This window comes from Molossus molossus, unplaced genomic scaffold, assembly GCF_014108415.1.
Source record: "Molossus molossus isolate mMolMol1 unplaced genomic scaffold, mMolMol1.p scaffold_m16_p_21, whole genome shotgun sequence".
In the NCBI taxonomy this organism is placed as follows: domain Eukaryota; kingdom Metazoa; phylum Chordata; class Mammalia; order Chiroptera; family Molossidae; genus Molossus; species Molossus molossus.
This window is the reverse complement of record NW_023425357.1, coordinates 7,299,112-7,313,503: the sequence shown is the minus strand read 5'-3', so window position 1 is coordinate 7,313,503 and position 14,392 is coordinate 7,299,112. Positions and strand designations below refer to the sequence as shown.

Here is a 14,392-nt window from a genome sequence, read left to right as displayed (position 1 = left end):
AGAGAGAAAGAGAGAGAGTGAGAGAGAGAGAAACATCGATGTGAAGGGACATGATGTGAAGGGACACATCGAGTGGCTGCCACCCACACGACCAACCAGGGCCGGGGACAAACTGCAACCGAGGTATGTGCCCTTAGCGGGAACCGAACCCGGGTCTCTCTGTACCGCAGGCTGACGCTCCAACCGCTGAGCCAAACCGGCCAGGGCTCGTGGGTGATTTTGAATCGGGTGAAATCCAGGCATGGAGCCTTGTGCATGAAACTGGGAAGAGGTCTGAGCTTTTGGCTTCGTATCCACTCACTAAATATTGGTCAAGTACCTACCAGGTGCCAGGTATTGAAAAGAAATCCGTGAGCAAAGCAAAAGGCCTGCCTTCAGGGTGCTTACATTCTTGTTTTCATTTGCAATGAATCTACACTTTGCTGTGACCATTTTCAAGCCTCAGTTTTCTCATCTGTGAAATAAAAACAAAAGTACTCTCCCACACCTGGGAGGAGCCCACCGGATGTGAAGGTGGGAGACTCTAGACTGGGGCCAGATGGTTAAATTGGGGTAGGAAGGCGTGTGCTCCATACAGGGGTTAGGAGAGCTCGGTAACAGCTTGAGCCCTTTACGTGTTTGATTGACAGCTCGCTCGTTTCAGGGCGTGGCCACGCCCAAAACGCCGCCGTGATGTCACAAAGCCCGGAATTGCCGCGAGAATTCCACCCTTCCTTCCCTTCCTGTTTCCAAGTTTTCGTTTCGAAGCTCCGCCCTCTCCTCGAGACGTAAGGACGTCAGGTCGCGTCGGACTATAAAAGCCCGGCGGGCGGCGCCCTTGTTCATCGCATCTTTTCGCAGCCCAGTTGTTTTTTACATGTGCCACTCTGCACGACCCCGCGCCCTTTTGTCGCGACAGCGTTTGCAGCGACCGGTGATCATCTGAGCGCCCGAGCCCGACGTCGGAGGGAGAAATGAAAGCGCTGGCCTCCCGAGCCGTCCGGATCTGCGATTGTTTGTGGCAGCCCAAGCCGGCGCTTTTGTCCCCGGGGTGACGCGCGGCCCTCCGCCGGTGAGTGAGGGTCAGCACGGATGGGTCCCCACCGGGTGGGCATCAGACTTTTGGTCATTTCATGAGGAGGGAGTTTCGACTTCTGGGTAATGAGACAGGAAGGTTCGGGGCCGGGTGCTAGGTTTGGAGGAAGAGGGCCTGGGAGCCTGAATTCCTGGGTCTGGGGAGCGGTGGGACGGGGCAGACTCCAGGGCTCCGACTTAAGTAGAGGGATTGGGAGCTTGGAGTGCTGAGCCTGACGGAGGACGGGTCTAGGAGCCAGACTCGGGTCCCCAGTGAGGAACCATCGGCGTTGAGGGGGATCGGAATTTTTTTTTTAAATTGATTTCAGAGAGAGAGGAAGGGAGAGGGAGAGGGAGAGAGAGAAATATCGACAAGAGAGAACATAGACCGGCCATCTCCTGCATGGCCCCCCCTGGGGACCCGGCCTACTACCTGGGCATGTGCCCTGACCGGGAATCGAACCGGCGACCTCTTCGTGCCTGGGTTGACGCCCAACCACTGAGTTACAGCGGTCGGGCAGATCGGAATTTTTTAATTGAATTATTTTTGTTACGGATGTTTCTCCTCCCCCCACCCCCCAGACACCGTCCTTCCTATCCCACCCCCCCATCGGAATTTTTTAGTCTCCAAAGGAGGAAGGTGATGGGGGCCTGGTTTGTCAGTCCTCAGGAGGAGGAGAGAACCAGGGACTGGGACTTCATCCCCAAGAGGAGCAAGTAGAGGACCTGTGCTCTCCTTGCTTGGGATTGGGACTTTTGGGGTCTGAGGGGAAATGGGACTGGGGGCTTGGATTCTTGGGTCTAAGGAGAGGGTGGAGACTCACACTCCTGTTTGTGTATAGCAAGACTAGAGAGGTGATAACCAAGGGAGAGAGATGGGAGTGGCTTGTATCAGAAAGGAATGTGGGCAGGGACTTTCATGTTACTATTTGTGTTGGTATTTCCCTTGCTGACTCAGCCTCATGCCCTGATGCTATTTTCTAAATGGCTTCTTACTCCCTTTTCCTCAGCCCAGACAGATGGTGCCAGGCCAGGTGCCCCGTCAGCTCCCCTGGAGGGATGCCCTCCCCTTCTTCCTCCTGTCCCCACTAATGGGCCTTCTCAGCTGGGCCTGGAGCCGGCTGAGGGGCCCAGAACCTCCAGAGCCCTGGCTGGTGGAAGCAGTAACGAGTGCAGATCAGGGAGAAGCTGGCCTGGAGGGAGAAGCTAAGGCTGCTTTGGCCACCCACTATGCCCCCTGGGGCAGGTACCCTCAGGGAAAGGCTGGAGACCATGGAACAGATGTGGAGGATAGAGAATCATCCTGGGGGTCCTGCCCTGCCCTGAAATCCAGCAGTTCTCTTCTTGAAGCCTGGGAACTTTCAGATGGTGGGGAAGAAGCAACCAGCGTCCCTACAGAGCCGGGAAATGAATATATACATGGCCAGCCTGCTCCCCTGTCTCCCAGCCTTCAAAGAACCCTGCAAGACCCTCCTGAGGAGGAGGAACCTGCGGAAGGAGGAGTCGCTGAAGATGAAGTGATCACATTCTTCTCTATCCCTCTTTCACACTGGGAGCAGCGTTGCCCAGGGGTGGAGGAAGAGGATGGAAAAGCTGTAAATAAAGCTCCCAAAGCTTGGGTGTATTGCCCGGGGGAGGAAGAGGCTCCAGCCAAGGAGGAAGGAAGAACAGAGAATAAAGAAAGCAGGAAGACCTCCATTTCCTCTTCATCTTCTGGCTCCCATCCCAGCGCCTGGGGGTGTTATTTAGGAGAGGAGTCTGAGGAAGAGGATGGAGAAGCTGGCCCAGAGCCACACTCTTCCGCTCCAGGCCACAGGCCCCTGCTCAGGACCTGGCAGCATCAACCCAATAAGATCACAGAGGAAGATGCAGAGGAGGATGAGGACAGTGTTTCAGGAGAAGTTGAGGGTCTGTCTACCATCCCCTCCACAAGTGCTTTCATCAAGGCCTGGGTGTATCAGCCAGGAGAAGACCTGGAGGAGGAGGAGGGGGAGGAGGAAGAGGACAGTAATTCAGGAGTAGCTGAGGAAGAAGCTGAGGGTCCCTTTTCCATTCCTCACACAAGTACCTCCTTGAGGGCCTGGGTGTACCGACCAGAAGAGGATACAGAGGAGGAGGAGGACAGTGATTCAGAAGCAGCTGAAGAGGAGGAAGCTGAAGGTCCCTCTTCTATCCCTCCCACAAGTGCCTTCTTGAGGGCCTGGGTGTACCGACCAGGAGAGGACACAGAGGAGGAGGAGGAGGAAGACAGTGATTCAGGAGCAGCTGAGGAAGAGGGAGAAGCTCAGGGTCCCTCTTCCATCTCTCCCACAAGTACCTTCTTGAGGACCTGGGTGTACCGACCAGGAGAGGACACAGAGGAGGAGGAGGAGGAAGACAGTGATTCAGGAGCAGCTGAGGAAGAGGGAGAAGCTCAGGGTCCCTCTTCCATCTCTCCCACAAGTACCTTCTTGAGGACCTGGGTGTACCGACCAGGAGAGGACACAGAGGAGGAGGAGGACAGTGATTCAGAAGCAGCCGAGGAAGAGGGAGAAGCTCAGGGTCCCTCTTCCATCCCTCCCACAAGTACCTTCTTGAGGGCCTGGGTGTACCGACCAGGAGAGGACACAGAGGAGGAGGAGGAAGACAGTGATTCAGGAGCAGCTGAGGAGGAGGAAGCTGAAGGTCCCTCTTCCATCCCTCCCACAAGTGCCTTCTTGAGGGCCTGGGTGCACCAACCAGGAGAGGACACAGAGGAGGAGGAGGAGGACAGTGATTCAGAAGCAGCCGAGGAAGAGGGAGAAGCTCAGGGTCCCTCTTCCATCCCTCCCACAAGTACCTTTTTGAGGGCCTGGGTGTACCGACCAGGAGAGGATACAGAGGAGGAGGAGGAGGAAGACAGTGATTCAGGAGCAGCTGAGGAGGAGGAAGCTGAAGGTCCTTCTTCCATCCCTCCCACAAGTGCCTCCTTAAGGGCCTGGGTGTACCGACCAGGAGAGGACACAGAGGAGAAATATGAGAAGAATGAGGATGAGAAAGATGATTCAGAAGCAGCTGGCTCAGGGCCAAATTCTTCCCTTCAGGCCCAGAGTGCCCACCTCAGGGGCTGGACACGTCCACCTGGAAAGGAGGCAGAGGGACAGGAAGCTGCAAAGAAGTGGGGAGAAGTTGAGTCCCACCCCTTTCGAGTGGCCATCTATTTACCAGGGGAGAAGCCACCACCTCTCTGGGCTCTTCCTCAACTGCCTCTCCGGCTGCAAAGGCGGCTCAAGTCTGCAGAAACCCCCACCCAGCATCTGGACCCTGAGACTCCCCAAAAGGCTAGAAAGGTAGGTGATGAGGGCTCAAATTCTTTTTTGTTTTAAAGCTGGGGACAGTAAAACAAGGAAGGGCTTAGGACAGAAGACAAAACAGGAGACAGACTAGGTGGGGCTGCTTTTGGCTCACTGGAAAGTCAGAGAAAAGAGAGTCATAGAGACAGGTTCGGGGGGGTTAACCCAGGACGAGCTGCCACTGCCCATACCCTCCTGATTGCAAGTCTTGGGAACCCTTAGAGTTTAGGAGATGCACGCCTAAGAGGAAAGAAAGGCCAGGTGAGGATGTGCTCCCTGGAGGGAGAGTTAGGGAGGAGGGAGCTGGGACTCCTGCATCCCCTGTGAGTTGCAGAGAGTTGCATGTGAACCCTGCTGGGAAGGCTGTGTTCATTGTAATGCAATCCTTTGCAAGAGGGCGGGGGAGGGGGGGGCAGCTGTGGCCCACGTCAGCCCCAGAGAACCACCTTCACCCTCAATGAGTTGTATGAAGAATCTAGTGGCAGGCAGGTGACTAGTCAGATTGCAAGCATTTTTGTATAATTTTTGTCTGTTCCCCCCCTCCCCCTACCTGTGGTTTGTGTGTATCTGTGTCTGTCTGTGCTGGCCTGTCTCCAGGTACACTTCTCTGAGAAGGTCTCCATCCATTTCCTGGTTGTCTGGGCTGGACCAGCCCAGGCTGCCCGCCGGGGCCCCTGGGAACAGCTTGCCCGGGATCGAAGCCGCTTTGCCCGCCGAATTGCCCAAGCCCAGGAGAAACTGGGCCCCTGCCTCACCCCTGCAGCTCGGGCCAGGGCCTGGGCACGCCTCCAGAACCCTTCTCCTTCTCTGGCTGCCATACCTGCCACTACCCAGGCCTTGCCCACATCCTCTGTCCAGGGTACACCCTTGAGCCAAACTGTGGCCTCTCCCTCCCCTGTTTATGTATCATGTCCCCCTGCCTAGACCTCAGTAGGAGGCATGGCTGGGATCAGGTGTTTATTGTGTTATTTATTATTCACTTATTTATTTAAGAAATAAAGCCTTTTGATTTGTACTGAGCAATGCCACCGTGTGTATCTGAACTGACAGTATCTGCTACTTATAGGACCTGGAGGTAGTTGGGAAGAATAGCAAAGAGGCAAGCACCTTAATAGAGGATAAACTACATTTCCCATCGTCCCTCAAATTTGCTTCTTGTCCTGAGGCTGCTTTTGAAAAACAGGCTGGTGGGTTGTATAGTTTTTCTTTGCTCCCACTTAAATGTTATTAAACTTGAGACAGTTATCTCCCCAAGTGGGCTGGGAGCTAGGTCCACTGATCTCTAACACAGGGTTAAGCTCCAGTTTTCTGCATCTCCCTGGATATACTCATCCTCCTACTGGCCTTGACATAGTGAGTTCCTCAGGGTTTTCAGCTGCCTGGTTTCACATAAGCTCTGTGTTCATTGACTCAGTTTCCTTATCTGTAGATGTGGCTAATAGTTGCATATACCTTATGGGACCATAACGCCCCAAAGGAGTTCGTATTTAAGATAATGCTTCTCATCCAGGCCGGTTTGGCTTAGCAGTTAGAGCGTTGGCCCGAGGACCAAAGAGTTGCTGGTTCGATTCCAGTCAAGGCCATGTACCTCATTTGCAGTTCGCCCCCAACCCCAGTAGGGATTGTGCAGGTGGCAACCAATTGATGTGTCTCTCTCACATCAATGTTTTTCTCTGTCCCTCCTGCTCTATCTGAAGATAAAATGGAAAAATATTCTCGGGTCCAGCTGGTGTGGCTCAGTGGTTGAGTGTTGACCCATGCAGAAAGAGGTCGCCGGTTCGGTTCAATTCCCGGTCAAGACACATGCTCAGGGCACGTGCCCAGGTTGTGGGCCTGATCCCCAGTGGGGGGCATGCAGGAGGCGGCCAATTGATGTTCTCTCATTGATGTTTCTATCTCCCTCTCCGTTCCTCTCTAAAATCAATAAAGAAAAAATTTAAAAATTATTCTCGGGTGAGGATTAAAAAAATTAAAATGTTTCTCACCCATGCATGTTTCCAATTACCCATCCAAGTTTATGTCTCCAGCTTAGAACTTTCCTCTGACCTCCTGAGATCTGTCCAGCTTCATATCCTGCCCCTCTTCCATTGGTCCCCACGCTCCAACCATGCTATCCTTTCATTTTCCCAAACCAAACAAGTCCCCTTCCACCTTAAGACCTTTGCATGAACTCTGCCTACTGTCTGATGTTCCCATTCCTGGCCCCCGGCTCAGCTAGTTCTCATCATTCTTCAGGTTTAGTATGAAAACCACTGTTTTTTAGAGATGCCTCGCTCTGACCCAGCTGACTTGTGCCTCCATGTGCTTGTCACCTTTTAGCAGAGAAGCACTTTGATTTTTTGTTTAAGATCGTCTCCGCCCAGCCGGTGTGGCTCAGTGGTTGAGCATCCACCCCATGCATTGAGGTTGCTGGTTTGATTCCGGTCAAGGCACATGCCTAAGTTCTGGGCCTGATCCCCAGTGGGGGGCATGCAGCAGGCCAGTCGATGTTCTCTTTCATCAAAGTTTCTCTCCCTCTCTATTATCAAGAAAGAAAGGAAGGGAGGGAGGGAGGAAGAAAGGAAGGAAAGAAAAAAGACCTGTCTCCCATGATCTACTGAGTCCCGCTGAGCAGGTGCTGCTCAACAGCCCACTCCCTGGAACCCAGGACTGGACAACCTGGAGGTATCTAGTAAGTGTTGGTTATTAGTAAGGTGATGCCAGAGACGCATGCTGGAGCCCTTTCTCCAAATGAGCAGGCACAGGAGCTGTTGAGAGCATCATATTTCATTGAATTACTCACACGCCAGTTTCCCATCGAAACTGGACAAGCAGATGGCAAAGGCCTGGAGTGGGCAAAGCGGGAAGCAGAAGTCCATGGTGAACAAGTCTGCGGCCACGCGGCCGAACTGAAGCACGAAGTGGTCCGCTGAGGAGGGAGTTAGGAACAGCCTAATCAGACTCCTTTCCTGCTGCGGGTCTATGAATTGCCAAACCTGAGAGGCTGTGTGGCGCCCTTAACTAAACCCCAAACCTCAAACCCCACCGAGGGCGGTGTAAACTACAGCTCCCAAGAGGCTTTGCAACAGCGTGGCGTGGACCCTGCTGAGAATAACGCGTAAGTGCTGATGGGAGAAGTAGTTCTTGACCAATCGTGCCCCTCCCACCGCACCACCACCACCACCACCACCACCACACCAGCCTTGCCCATGTAAACCGGTTACTAGGAGCTCACGGTCTTCCGGGTGCACGATCTGGAAGTTCTTGACCGAGGCCTGAGTGACTCGACCGTGAAAATTGAGCACATAGGCGCCCGTCTCACTGCTCCAGGATGGAGCCTTGTTTTTCAGAAGGACCAGCCCCTGGTTGGTCCCCTGTCGGAGGCTACTCATAACTGATTCCTGTTCCTAGAGGGTAAGGTAGGGGCACGGTTAACCTACCACCTGCTCCCTTTTTCTCCAGACACAGAACTAGCCTCTCTTCTCTGAGACACCTAAGTCTTACCAAAGTCCTCCCGGCTTTACATATTACTTTCTGCAACCATGGGCCCCCTCCTCCCTTAGGACCTAGGGCCTGTACCCTAGCCCTTCCTCCCCTATTGACCCAGAGATTCTCAACCTTAGCCAACTCACATTTTGTGGCTGGATGCTGATTCTCCGGTTCTGGGCATCAATTCCTGGAATGATCACAGTCATTTTCCGGGGCCCTCGGAATCCCAAGACATTGGTCTCCTGCAGGTATTTCGCTCCAGTTGGCCTCGCTCTTTCTCCCTCCCCACCATTCCACTCCATTCACTCTCTAGTCTCCCGGACACTCACATAATACACGACGCCGAGCTCCTCCCTGATCCGAGCAGTCTCCGGGATTAAATACTTTTTTTCAGGGTTCACCCCATTGTCGAAGATGGTGAACTTGGTGCCCAAGACATTAGATCTATTCCAGGAAGGCCGTGGCCAGAATAAAATAATAATGATTATCCTTATGCTGTTTGTTAACTTCTTTGCCATGTCATCTTATCAACTCTTCCCATCAAACCTCTGTGTGACACTCATCCGTGCTCCACGTGTCCACAGTCCCAGCCCTGTGAGCCATGATTTTGGCTTTCCTGCCTTGTCTCTGTAGGAACACTCTTCCTTCCCTCTAGGACGCAAGAACTCACACATCCCAATCCTCTTCTCCTACTCAGAGGCTTAGGAGTCCCCAGCCCCTTGCCTCTCAAGAAGTCAAACATCCTCAATGCCAGCCTGTGCTCCCAAACCTTCGCTTCTGTTTCCAACCACCCTGGGGTTACAACCTGAAGAACTTCAGAGCCCATCAGTCCCTAAGGGAAAAAGTCCTAGAGCAGGTAGAATTTGTGCTCTATGGCCTGCTGGGAAATGTAATTCAATTGTCCCCTTCTTCCCCCAAGTGCCCTGTCATCTGCCATTTTCTTCTCACCACATCAGGGCTCTGCTCTGCCTACCTGACTTTGCCCACAAAGTTGTCCCCATCTCGAGACAGGTCAGTGGGGTCGAGGGAGATGAGGTAATTAGAGGTTGTGCTCCTTTTTCTCTTGCGGCCAGCGAGAAGGAAGTGCTGTGGAAGAACAGTTAATCAGATTCTATTTCTGGTATTTGGCTCGAGGTAGGGGTCCACAAACAAGGAAACACTATGACAGAGGGAAGGTTAATAGGCAATAATCGTCCCAAGGCTTGCTGGGGGATGGCGGTTCTCGCTGAAGGAAGTCATCAGCTGGGTCCCGAAGGGGTACATCTTAATAAATCCCCTTCAGTCCTTCTGCCATTGGGTGCAGAGTTCAGGCAGAGCCCAGGCAGGCAGGGCCTGGCTTTGGGGAATACAGAAGAGCCTCACTTTGAACACTGCAATGGGACTTTAGGTGTTTCATCTGGGAAAAGTGAATCTGGCTCTGAGTAGGAAAAAGCCCTTTTCTGGGATAGATAGAGTGCCTTGAAGAGGGGCAGCCACAGACTGAGAGGGGCGTGGCTTGACTCTGGATAGGAAATCCAAGAAGGGAGGGGGTTGGTTCCTGAGAGGGCAGGGCTTATCGCAGTATTGGGTGGGGTCTTATAGCAAAGAAGGCTCAGTGAGGTGGCCAGACTTGGACCTATAAAAACGAGGTCTAGCCCTGGTCGGTTTAGCTCAGCGGTTAGAGCGTCGTCCCTAGGACCAAAGAGTCAAGGTTTCTATTCCGGTCAAGGGCATGTACCTCGGTTGGGTTCGAACCCTGACTGTGGTTGGGGTCATGCGGGAAGCAACCAATCAGTATGTGTCTCTCACATCAATGTTTCTCTCTCTCCCTCCCTCCCACTGTATCTGAAAATCAATGGAAAAATATCCTTGGGTGAGGATTTAAAAAAAAGATGGAGTCTAGAGGGTATGTAAGGGGTGGGGTTTTGGACTTTGATAGGACATAGCCTGACTTTGAGGAAGCCACGCCTATCTCCATAATGGGCAGGCCTTGGCTTGGGATGTGCAGGGCCTTTGCCACTGGGCTGTAAGGAGCTTAGTTCTGTGAAGTTTGGGAGTTGGGGTTGAGAGGTCCGAACTCAGTGATGAGCAAGGCCTGAATTCGTGAAAATCTTGACCTCACTGAGAAAGGGGCAGGACTGCCCTGGGAGATGGGGCATTGCTCCCAAAGCTGCCAGACAGCACCTTCCGGCCGTGGCCATCGATCGCTTCCAGGTAGAGGTAGTAGAAAGGGAACATGCTCTTGTCTACACCGCGCTTGTCGCGACTGATGCAACACTGCACCGTGCAGCCGCGCACCGCTGGCCGCAGGACATAGGCTTCCATGTCCTCGCCCAGCTGAGGGCCTGGGGCGGGGAGAGACGACAGGGACGAGCTCCCCACATCGCTGAAGCCCGCGCTGTCCTCGCTTTCCAGGGCTTCGGACACCTCGGAGGCCACCCCTGGGAAGTTCCTCACTGCAGACTCCGATTCTTCTTTATTTTCTTCCAGGTCTTCTCCCTGGCCCACATGCCAAATTCAAGTTGACAGCCCAAATGCAAGTCACCTCCCCAGTTCCACCCCACTAGCAAAATAGTGATTGGCCATCCCACTCAAGGTTACGCCCTCTCTCGACCATGTATTCTACCTATTGGTCAAACATCTTGGCCACCTTCTGATTGGTCAGCCCTTTTAAGGTCCCACCCAGTCAAGCCTCAGTCATTGTTGATTGGCCAGCACCATTAGCTTCCTTCTGCAGCCATGCCCACTTCATCTAACTATTGGAGAATTCCTTTGCATGGCCCATTCAGCTAAAATTAGTGTTGATTCAATCTGGATCATTTAACATGGCCTGGATCTATCCAAGTGAAACTATCTCACTTTCATCAGTTCCAAAGTGAGTGCCAACTGGCCCTTCCCTATCACTGTTTCACCTTCTCCAAAGTTCGCTGCCTTTCAGTGGACTGGATTTTGATGTGCTCACATCAATTCAAACAAATCCTCTAGATTGAAAATGGAGCACAAGCAGAGCCTCTGCTAGCCCAATCACAAGTTCCACCCACCAGTAAAACGGGCCTCTGATTGGGCTGCAGAACTTAAGCCCACCCTCCCTAGAGTCCAAGGCTCCTCCTCCTCCTCCTCTTCTCTCTTGATTGGCTGTGCCACCTCTCACCCTGTTGGAGGCCAAGGCTCCTCTTCTCAAATCACTATCCTTTCCAGGGTTTGGTTCCACACTAGACAACTCGTATTCATCTCCAACATTCTGGGATTTGTTCTTGTCCTCTGCACTGGACCCTAAGGGATGAAAGAAGCCAGAAGACTGAGCTTAGGATACCTGAGTTCCAGAAGCTTAGGACAAGGTCATCAGTGGCAGCTGGAGAAGACCAGAACTCCTGGGTTTCTGGCCCCTACTTATGACTCAGTGCCCTCACTTGCCAGAGCCTCCCCTCCTCCCCCCATGTACAGGTTCTACACTGGTCAAGACGTCTCTGACTGCCCTGGGTCTAAGGACAGAGAGGGGTTCAAGTTCTCCTTTTCCCTTGTTCCAGAGAGAACACAGGAGAGACTGGGGATCTAAAATGGGAGTGGAGGGAAAGAGTGGAGTTTTGGGATGATAATTAAGATTCCTGTTTAGAAATAGTGAACCAGTTGGTCATGTCATGAGAATAAAATGTATCACAATGAAATATTGAGGAATAAAAAGGAATAACGTATTGATAATACTACAACATAGATGAACCTAAAAACATGTTAAGCTAAAGAAACCAGTCACGAAAGATCATATACTGTCTCGTTCGATTTATACAAAACGCCCAGAATAGGCAAATCTGAAGAGACAGAAAGTAAATTAGCACTTGCCTAGGGCTGGGAGAAATGGGGGGGGGGGGGTGACTGGTAAAAGGTACAGGTTTCGTCTGGGGTGATGAAAATGTACTAAAATTGATTGTGGTGACAGGTATACAGCACTGTAAATACACACAGAAAACATAGAATTGTAAACTTTAAATGAGTGAATTGCATGGTATGCGAAATATATCCTACAAAAGCTGTTACAAAAAGGGGTAAGATTTGCCACTTGAACCAGAGGGCCTGAAGATGTCCCCCAAATTACCAAATCCTTGTCGGGGTGGCCAACCTCTGCGTCTTATCCCTGGAAGCTCTTTAAAAGGAGGGGGAGAGGCAGGAACGTCCTCCACGAAGACCTCCTCCAACTCCGGATAGAAACCGTCTGGTAGCCAGGACAGAGAGGGGAACTGGAGACTGGGATTTCTGAGTACTAGGGGAGGCAAGGTCTGGAGATTCAGATTACTGGGTGTTGGGGAAGGAGAAGGTTCAAGACCTGGACTCAGTGTGACAGATTTCAGGGCCCGTGGGGGTCTGCACTCCCGGGTCCTTTGGAGAGCAAAGATTGATGTTTCAGGCTCTGGGGTTCTAGTGGGAGTGGGGTTCTAGGATATAGGCGGTCCAAGGGCTTGAGATTACCCGCTTCACTGGGCGATACCAAGGGGCTGCGCTCGTCGCTTCCATCTCCACCACAGCTCACAATGCCCAGAGCATCGTGGGTACCAGAGTGCAGATGTGCCTCTGGCACTTTCTCCCGGAGGAAAGGGTTCCCGAGGGCTGGGAGACAGTGCAGAGAGGCCCATCAACACGATGTACAACTACCGGTCCGTTTCGAAGAAGATCCGCCTCCTTACTGGGCTCCCAGACATAGCCCTGATTGAATGACTACCCAAACCCCAGAGACCCATTCAGAACCCAAATTTCATTCCAAGACTCGAACAAGAACAGCCCTACAACTAAATTTTGGACTCTTTGTGTAACAGTCCCAGCCAGGTTCTCAGTCTGTAGGACCAGGTCTCAGATCACCGGGGCTTCGCCAATTTCAGCCCAGGGCCTGGCTTTCCAGGTCTCGCCCCGCAGCTCTACCAGGCCCCGCCCCAGCACTCCCTAGACCCCGCCCCACACCTTTTGGGTGGTCTACGGCTCCCGCAGGCTCCGCCCCAGAAATCGAACAAGTCCAATCCCGGGGTTCTCACCCTCTGGTTGCCTTCTGCCCTTCACCAGCGCTCTCTCTGGGTCCAGGGCTCCGGCAGGGTCCCCACCCTCTGAGCCCTTTACCGCCCTGCGCCTCACTCCCACAGACCCCTCCCTCCTGGCCTGCGGTCCTGCCGGACCCTTCCTCACCGCTGTCACCTGCGAGACGCTCCGACCGCACTCGCGGTCGGCGAGACCGAAAGGAAGCGTCAGGATTGGCCTGAACCATGAGGAACTCTTGGCGCTTCCGTCGCTGCTTCTTCTCAAATAACCGCCGCTGCGGGAGCAGGAAAGGGGTGTGTGGGGGCCAGGAACCCTGCGGAAGACTGGGGTGGAAATAGGCCTGGGGAAAGGGGATGCCTGCATCCATGGGAGAGTTCTTGGGGTCCAGGCGCTCAGTCCCTCGTCTCCTCCTTCCTCAAACAGAAGTCCTGGCACCTGGACCCCTCCTCCTCCAGAACCTGGGAGTCATACCCTCCGGAGCTCTTTTAACTTAGAACTTTTGGAGTCTCGTTCCCAAGGTTTGCTTTTGTAGGATCCCAAATTCCTATTTTCTCATTTCCCAGCTGCCGAACTTGAGACTTCAAGAGATCCAACGAGCGCCAGGAACCCCAGGGCAAATCCTAGGGCTGGGGCCCCTGGAGCGCTATGGAAGAGGGCACAGGGGAGTGTCCGGGTTCCTAGTACCTGTTGTTCCAGCTTCTGCAGCCTTATGGCAGCGAACTCATCCCACAGGACCCTGAGAGAGATGCAGGCTTATGGAGACAGTAAGCAGGGCACCCTGGTTGCCCAAGAGACCCTCTCTCCCCTCCCAATTTAGGGTTCTGAGCAGTTGTAAGGTCACAGAAGGGGGTAGAATCTGAGGCTGCTCCCTCAGTTCTGAAGCTCTTTCTCCCAGCACTGGCCTGTCTAGAATCCAGGAGCCAGAGATCCCAGGGCCCTCCTGTCTCAGAACTCAGGAATCCAAGCCCTCAACCCCTCCTCTTTCAGACCCATTGAGTCTTCATCCAAGCTCACACTCCCTTTACGTAGGACTCAGAAGTCTAGGACCCCCACCCTTCCAGCAAGGCCGATGGTGCTGGACCTGCAAACACCGTTATGCAGCTGCAGCTGCGTGTGTGTGGGCGTAATCAAACTCTGAGTTCTCCCTGGCACCCCTTTCTCCGTCCCTACCCATTCCGTTTCCGCACTCACTCTTTCTTCCATGTGTCATTCTCCTGAGACATTCTGGAGAAACAAGAATGAGGAGTCAGGACTCAGACCCAACATCCCAATGGACTCTGCTCCTCCCACCCCAACACCTGTTCTTAAGCTTTTACATTTTATCCAGGACCCAAGAAGCCTGAATTCCAGCTCCTACTCCTGTCCAGGAACACAGCAGCCTAATTGCAGCTTTGGTTACTATCAGGGGCCCAGGACTCCAGTTCTCCCTCCCTCCCCCCACCTCAAATACCTCTCCCCTTCACCCAGGCATGGGAACTCAGAAATCTGGGCCTCGAACACCCAATCTCCAGTGACCCCAGACCACGGACACCCATCTACTTGGGATCCTGGAGACTCCTTCT

General features: G+C 53.2%; 2 protein-coding genes across 3 annotated transcripts; one reads left to right on the top strand and one right to left on the bottom strand.

Annotated features, from left to right (window-relative positions):
• The first annotated feature begins 831 nt into the window (after positions 1–831).
• PPP1R15A (protein phosphatase 1 regulatory subunit 15A) lies at positions 832–5,377 on the top strand. 2 transcript variants are annotated; one of them, XM_036275723.1, is made up of 4 exons: positions 832–1,051; positions 2,064–3,545; positions 3,666–4,361; positions 4,962–5,377. In XM_036275723.1, exons 2-4 carry the CDS (start codon positions 2,073–2,075, stop codon positions 5,286–5,288), a joined length of 2,496 nt encoding a protein of 831 aa, XP_036131616.1. In that variant the 5' UTR covers positions 832–1,051; positions 2,064–2,072; the 3' UTR covers positions 5,289–5,377. The 2 variants fall into 2 exon arrangements, with proteins under 2 accessions (XP_036131616.1, XP_036131615.1); XM_036275722.1 differs by having other exon boundaries at positions 2,064–4,361.
• Positions 5,378–7,138: 1,761 nt separating this feature from the next.
• Positions 7,139–14,053, bottom strand: TULP2 (TUB like protein 2). Its single transcript, XM_036275741.1, has 12 exons — positions 14,022–14,053; positions 13,515–13,566; positions 12,978–13,104; positions 12,273–12,410; positions 11,902–12,018; positions 10,963–11,084; positions 9,996–10,310; positions 8,806–8,918; positions 8,162–8,276; positions 7,976–8,074; positions 7,579–7,750; positions 7,139–7,272 (listed from the first exon to the last, which is right to left on the bottom strand). The coding sequence occupies exons 1-12, from the start codon at positions 14,051–14,053 to the stop codon at positions 7,139–7,141; spliced, it is 1,536 nt and encodes a 511-aa protein (XP_036131634.1).
• Positions 14,054–14,392: the final 339 nt, after the last annotated feature.

What these genes read in the sequence shown, in the direction of transcription:
- PPP1R15A (XM_036275722.1), top strand. Translation starts at nt 2,073, where the DNA reads ATGGTGCCAGGCCAGGTGCCCCGTCAGCTCCCCTGGAGGGATGCCCTC. An exon ending in CTCCCCAAAAGGCTAGAAAG is followed by an intron (nt 4,362 to 4,961) that starts GTAGGTGATGAG and finishes GCCTGTCTCCAG; the next exon opens with GTACACTTCTCTGAGAAGGT.
- TULP2 (XM_036275741.1), bottom strand. Translation starts at nt 14,053, where the DNA reads ATGTCTCAGGAGAATGACACATGGAAGAAAGA. An exon ending in GCCACCCCGACAAGGATTTG is followed by an intron (nt 11,085 to 11,901) that starts GTAATTTGGGGG and finishes TTCATCCCTTAG; the next exon opens with GGTCCAGTGCAGAGGACAAG. An exon ending in GAGCCTTGGCCTCCAACAGG is followed by an intron (nt 10,311 to 10,962) that starts GTGAGAGGTGGC and finishes CATGTGGGCCAG; the next exon opens with GGAGAAGACCTGGAAGAAAA.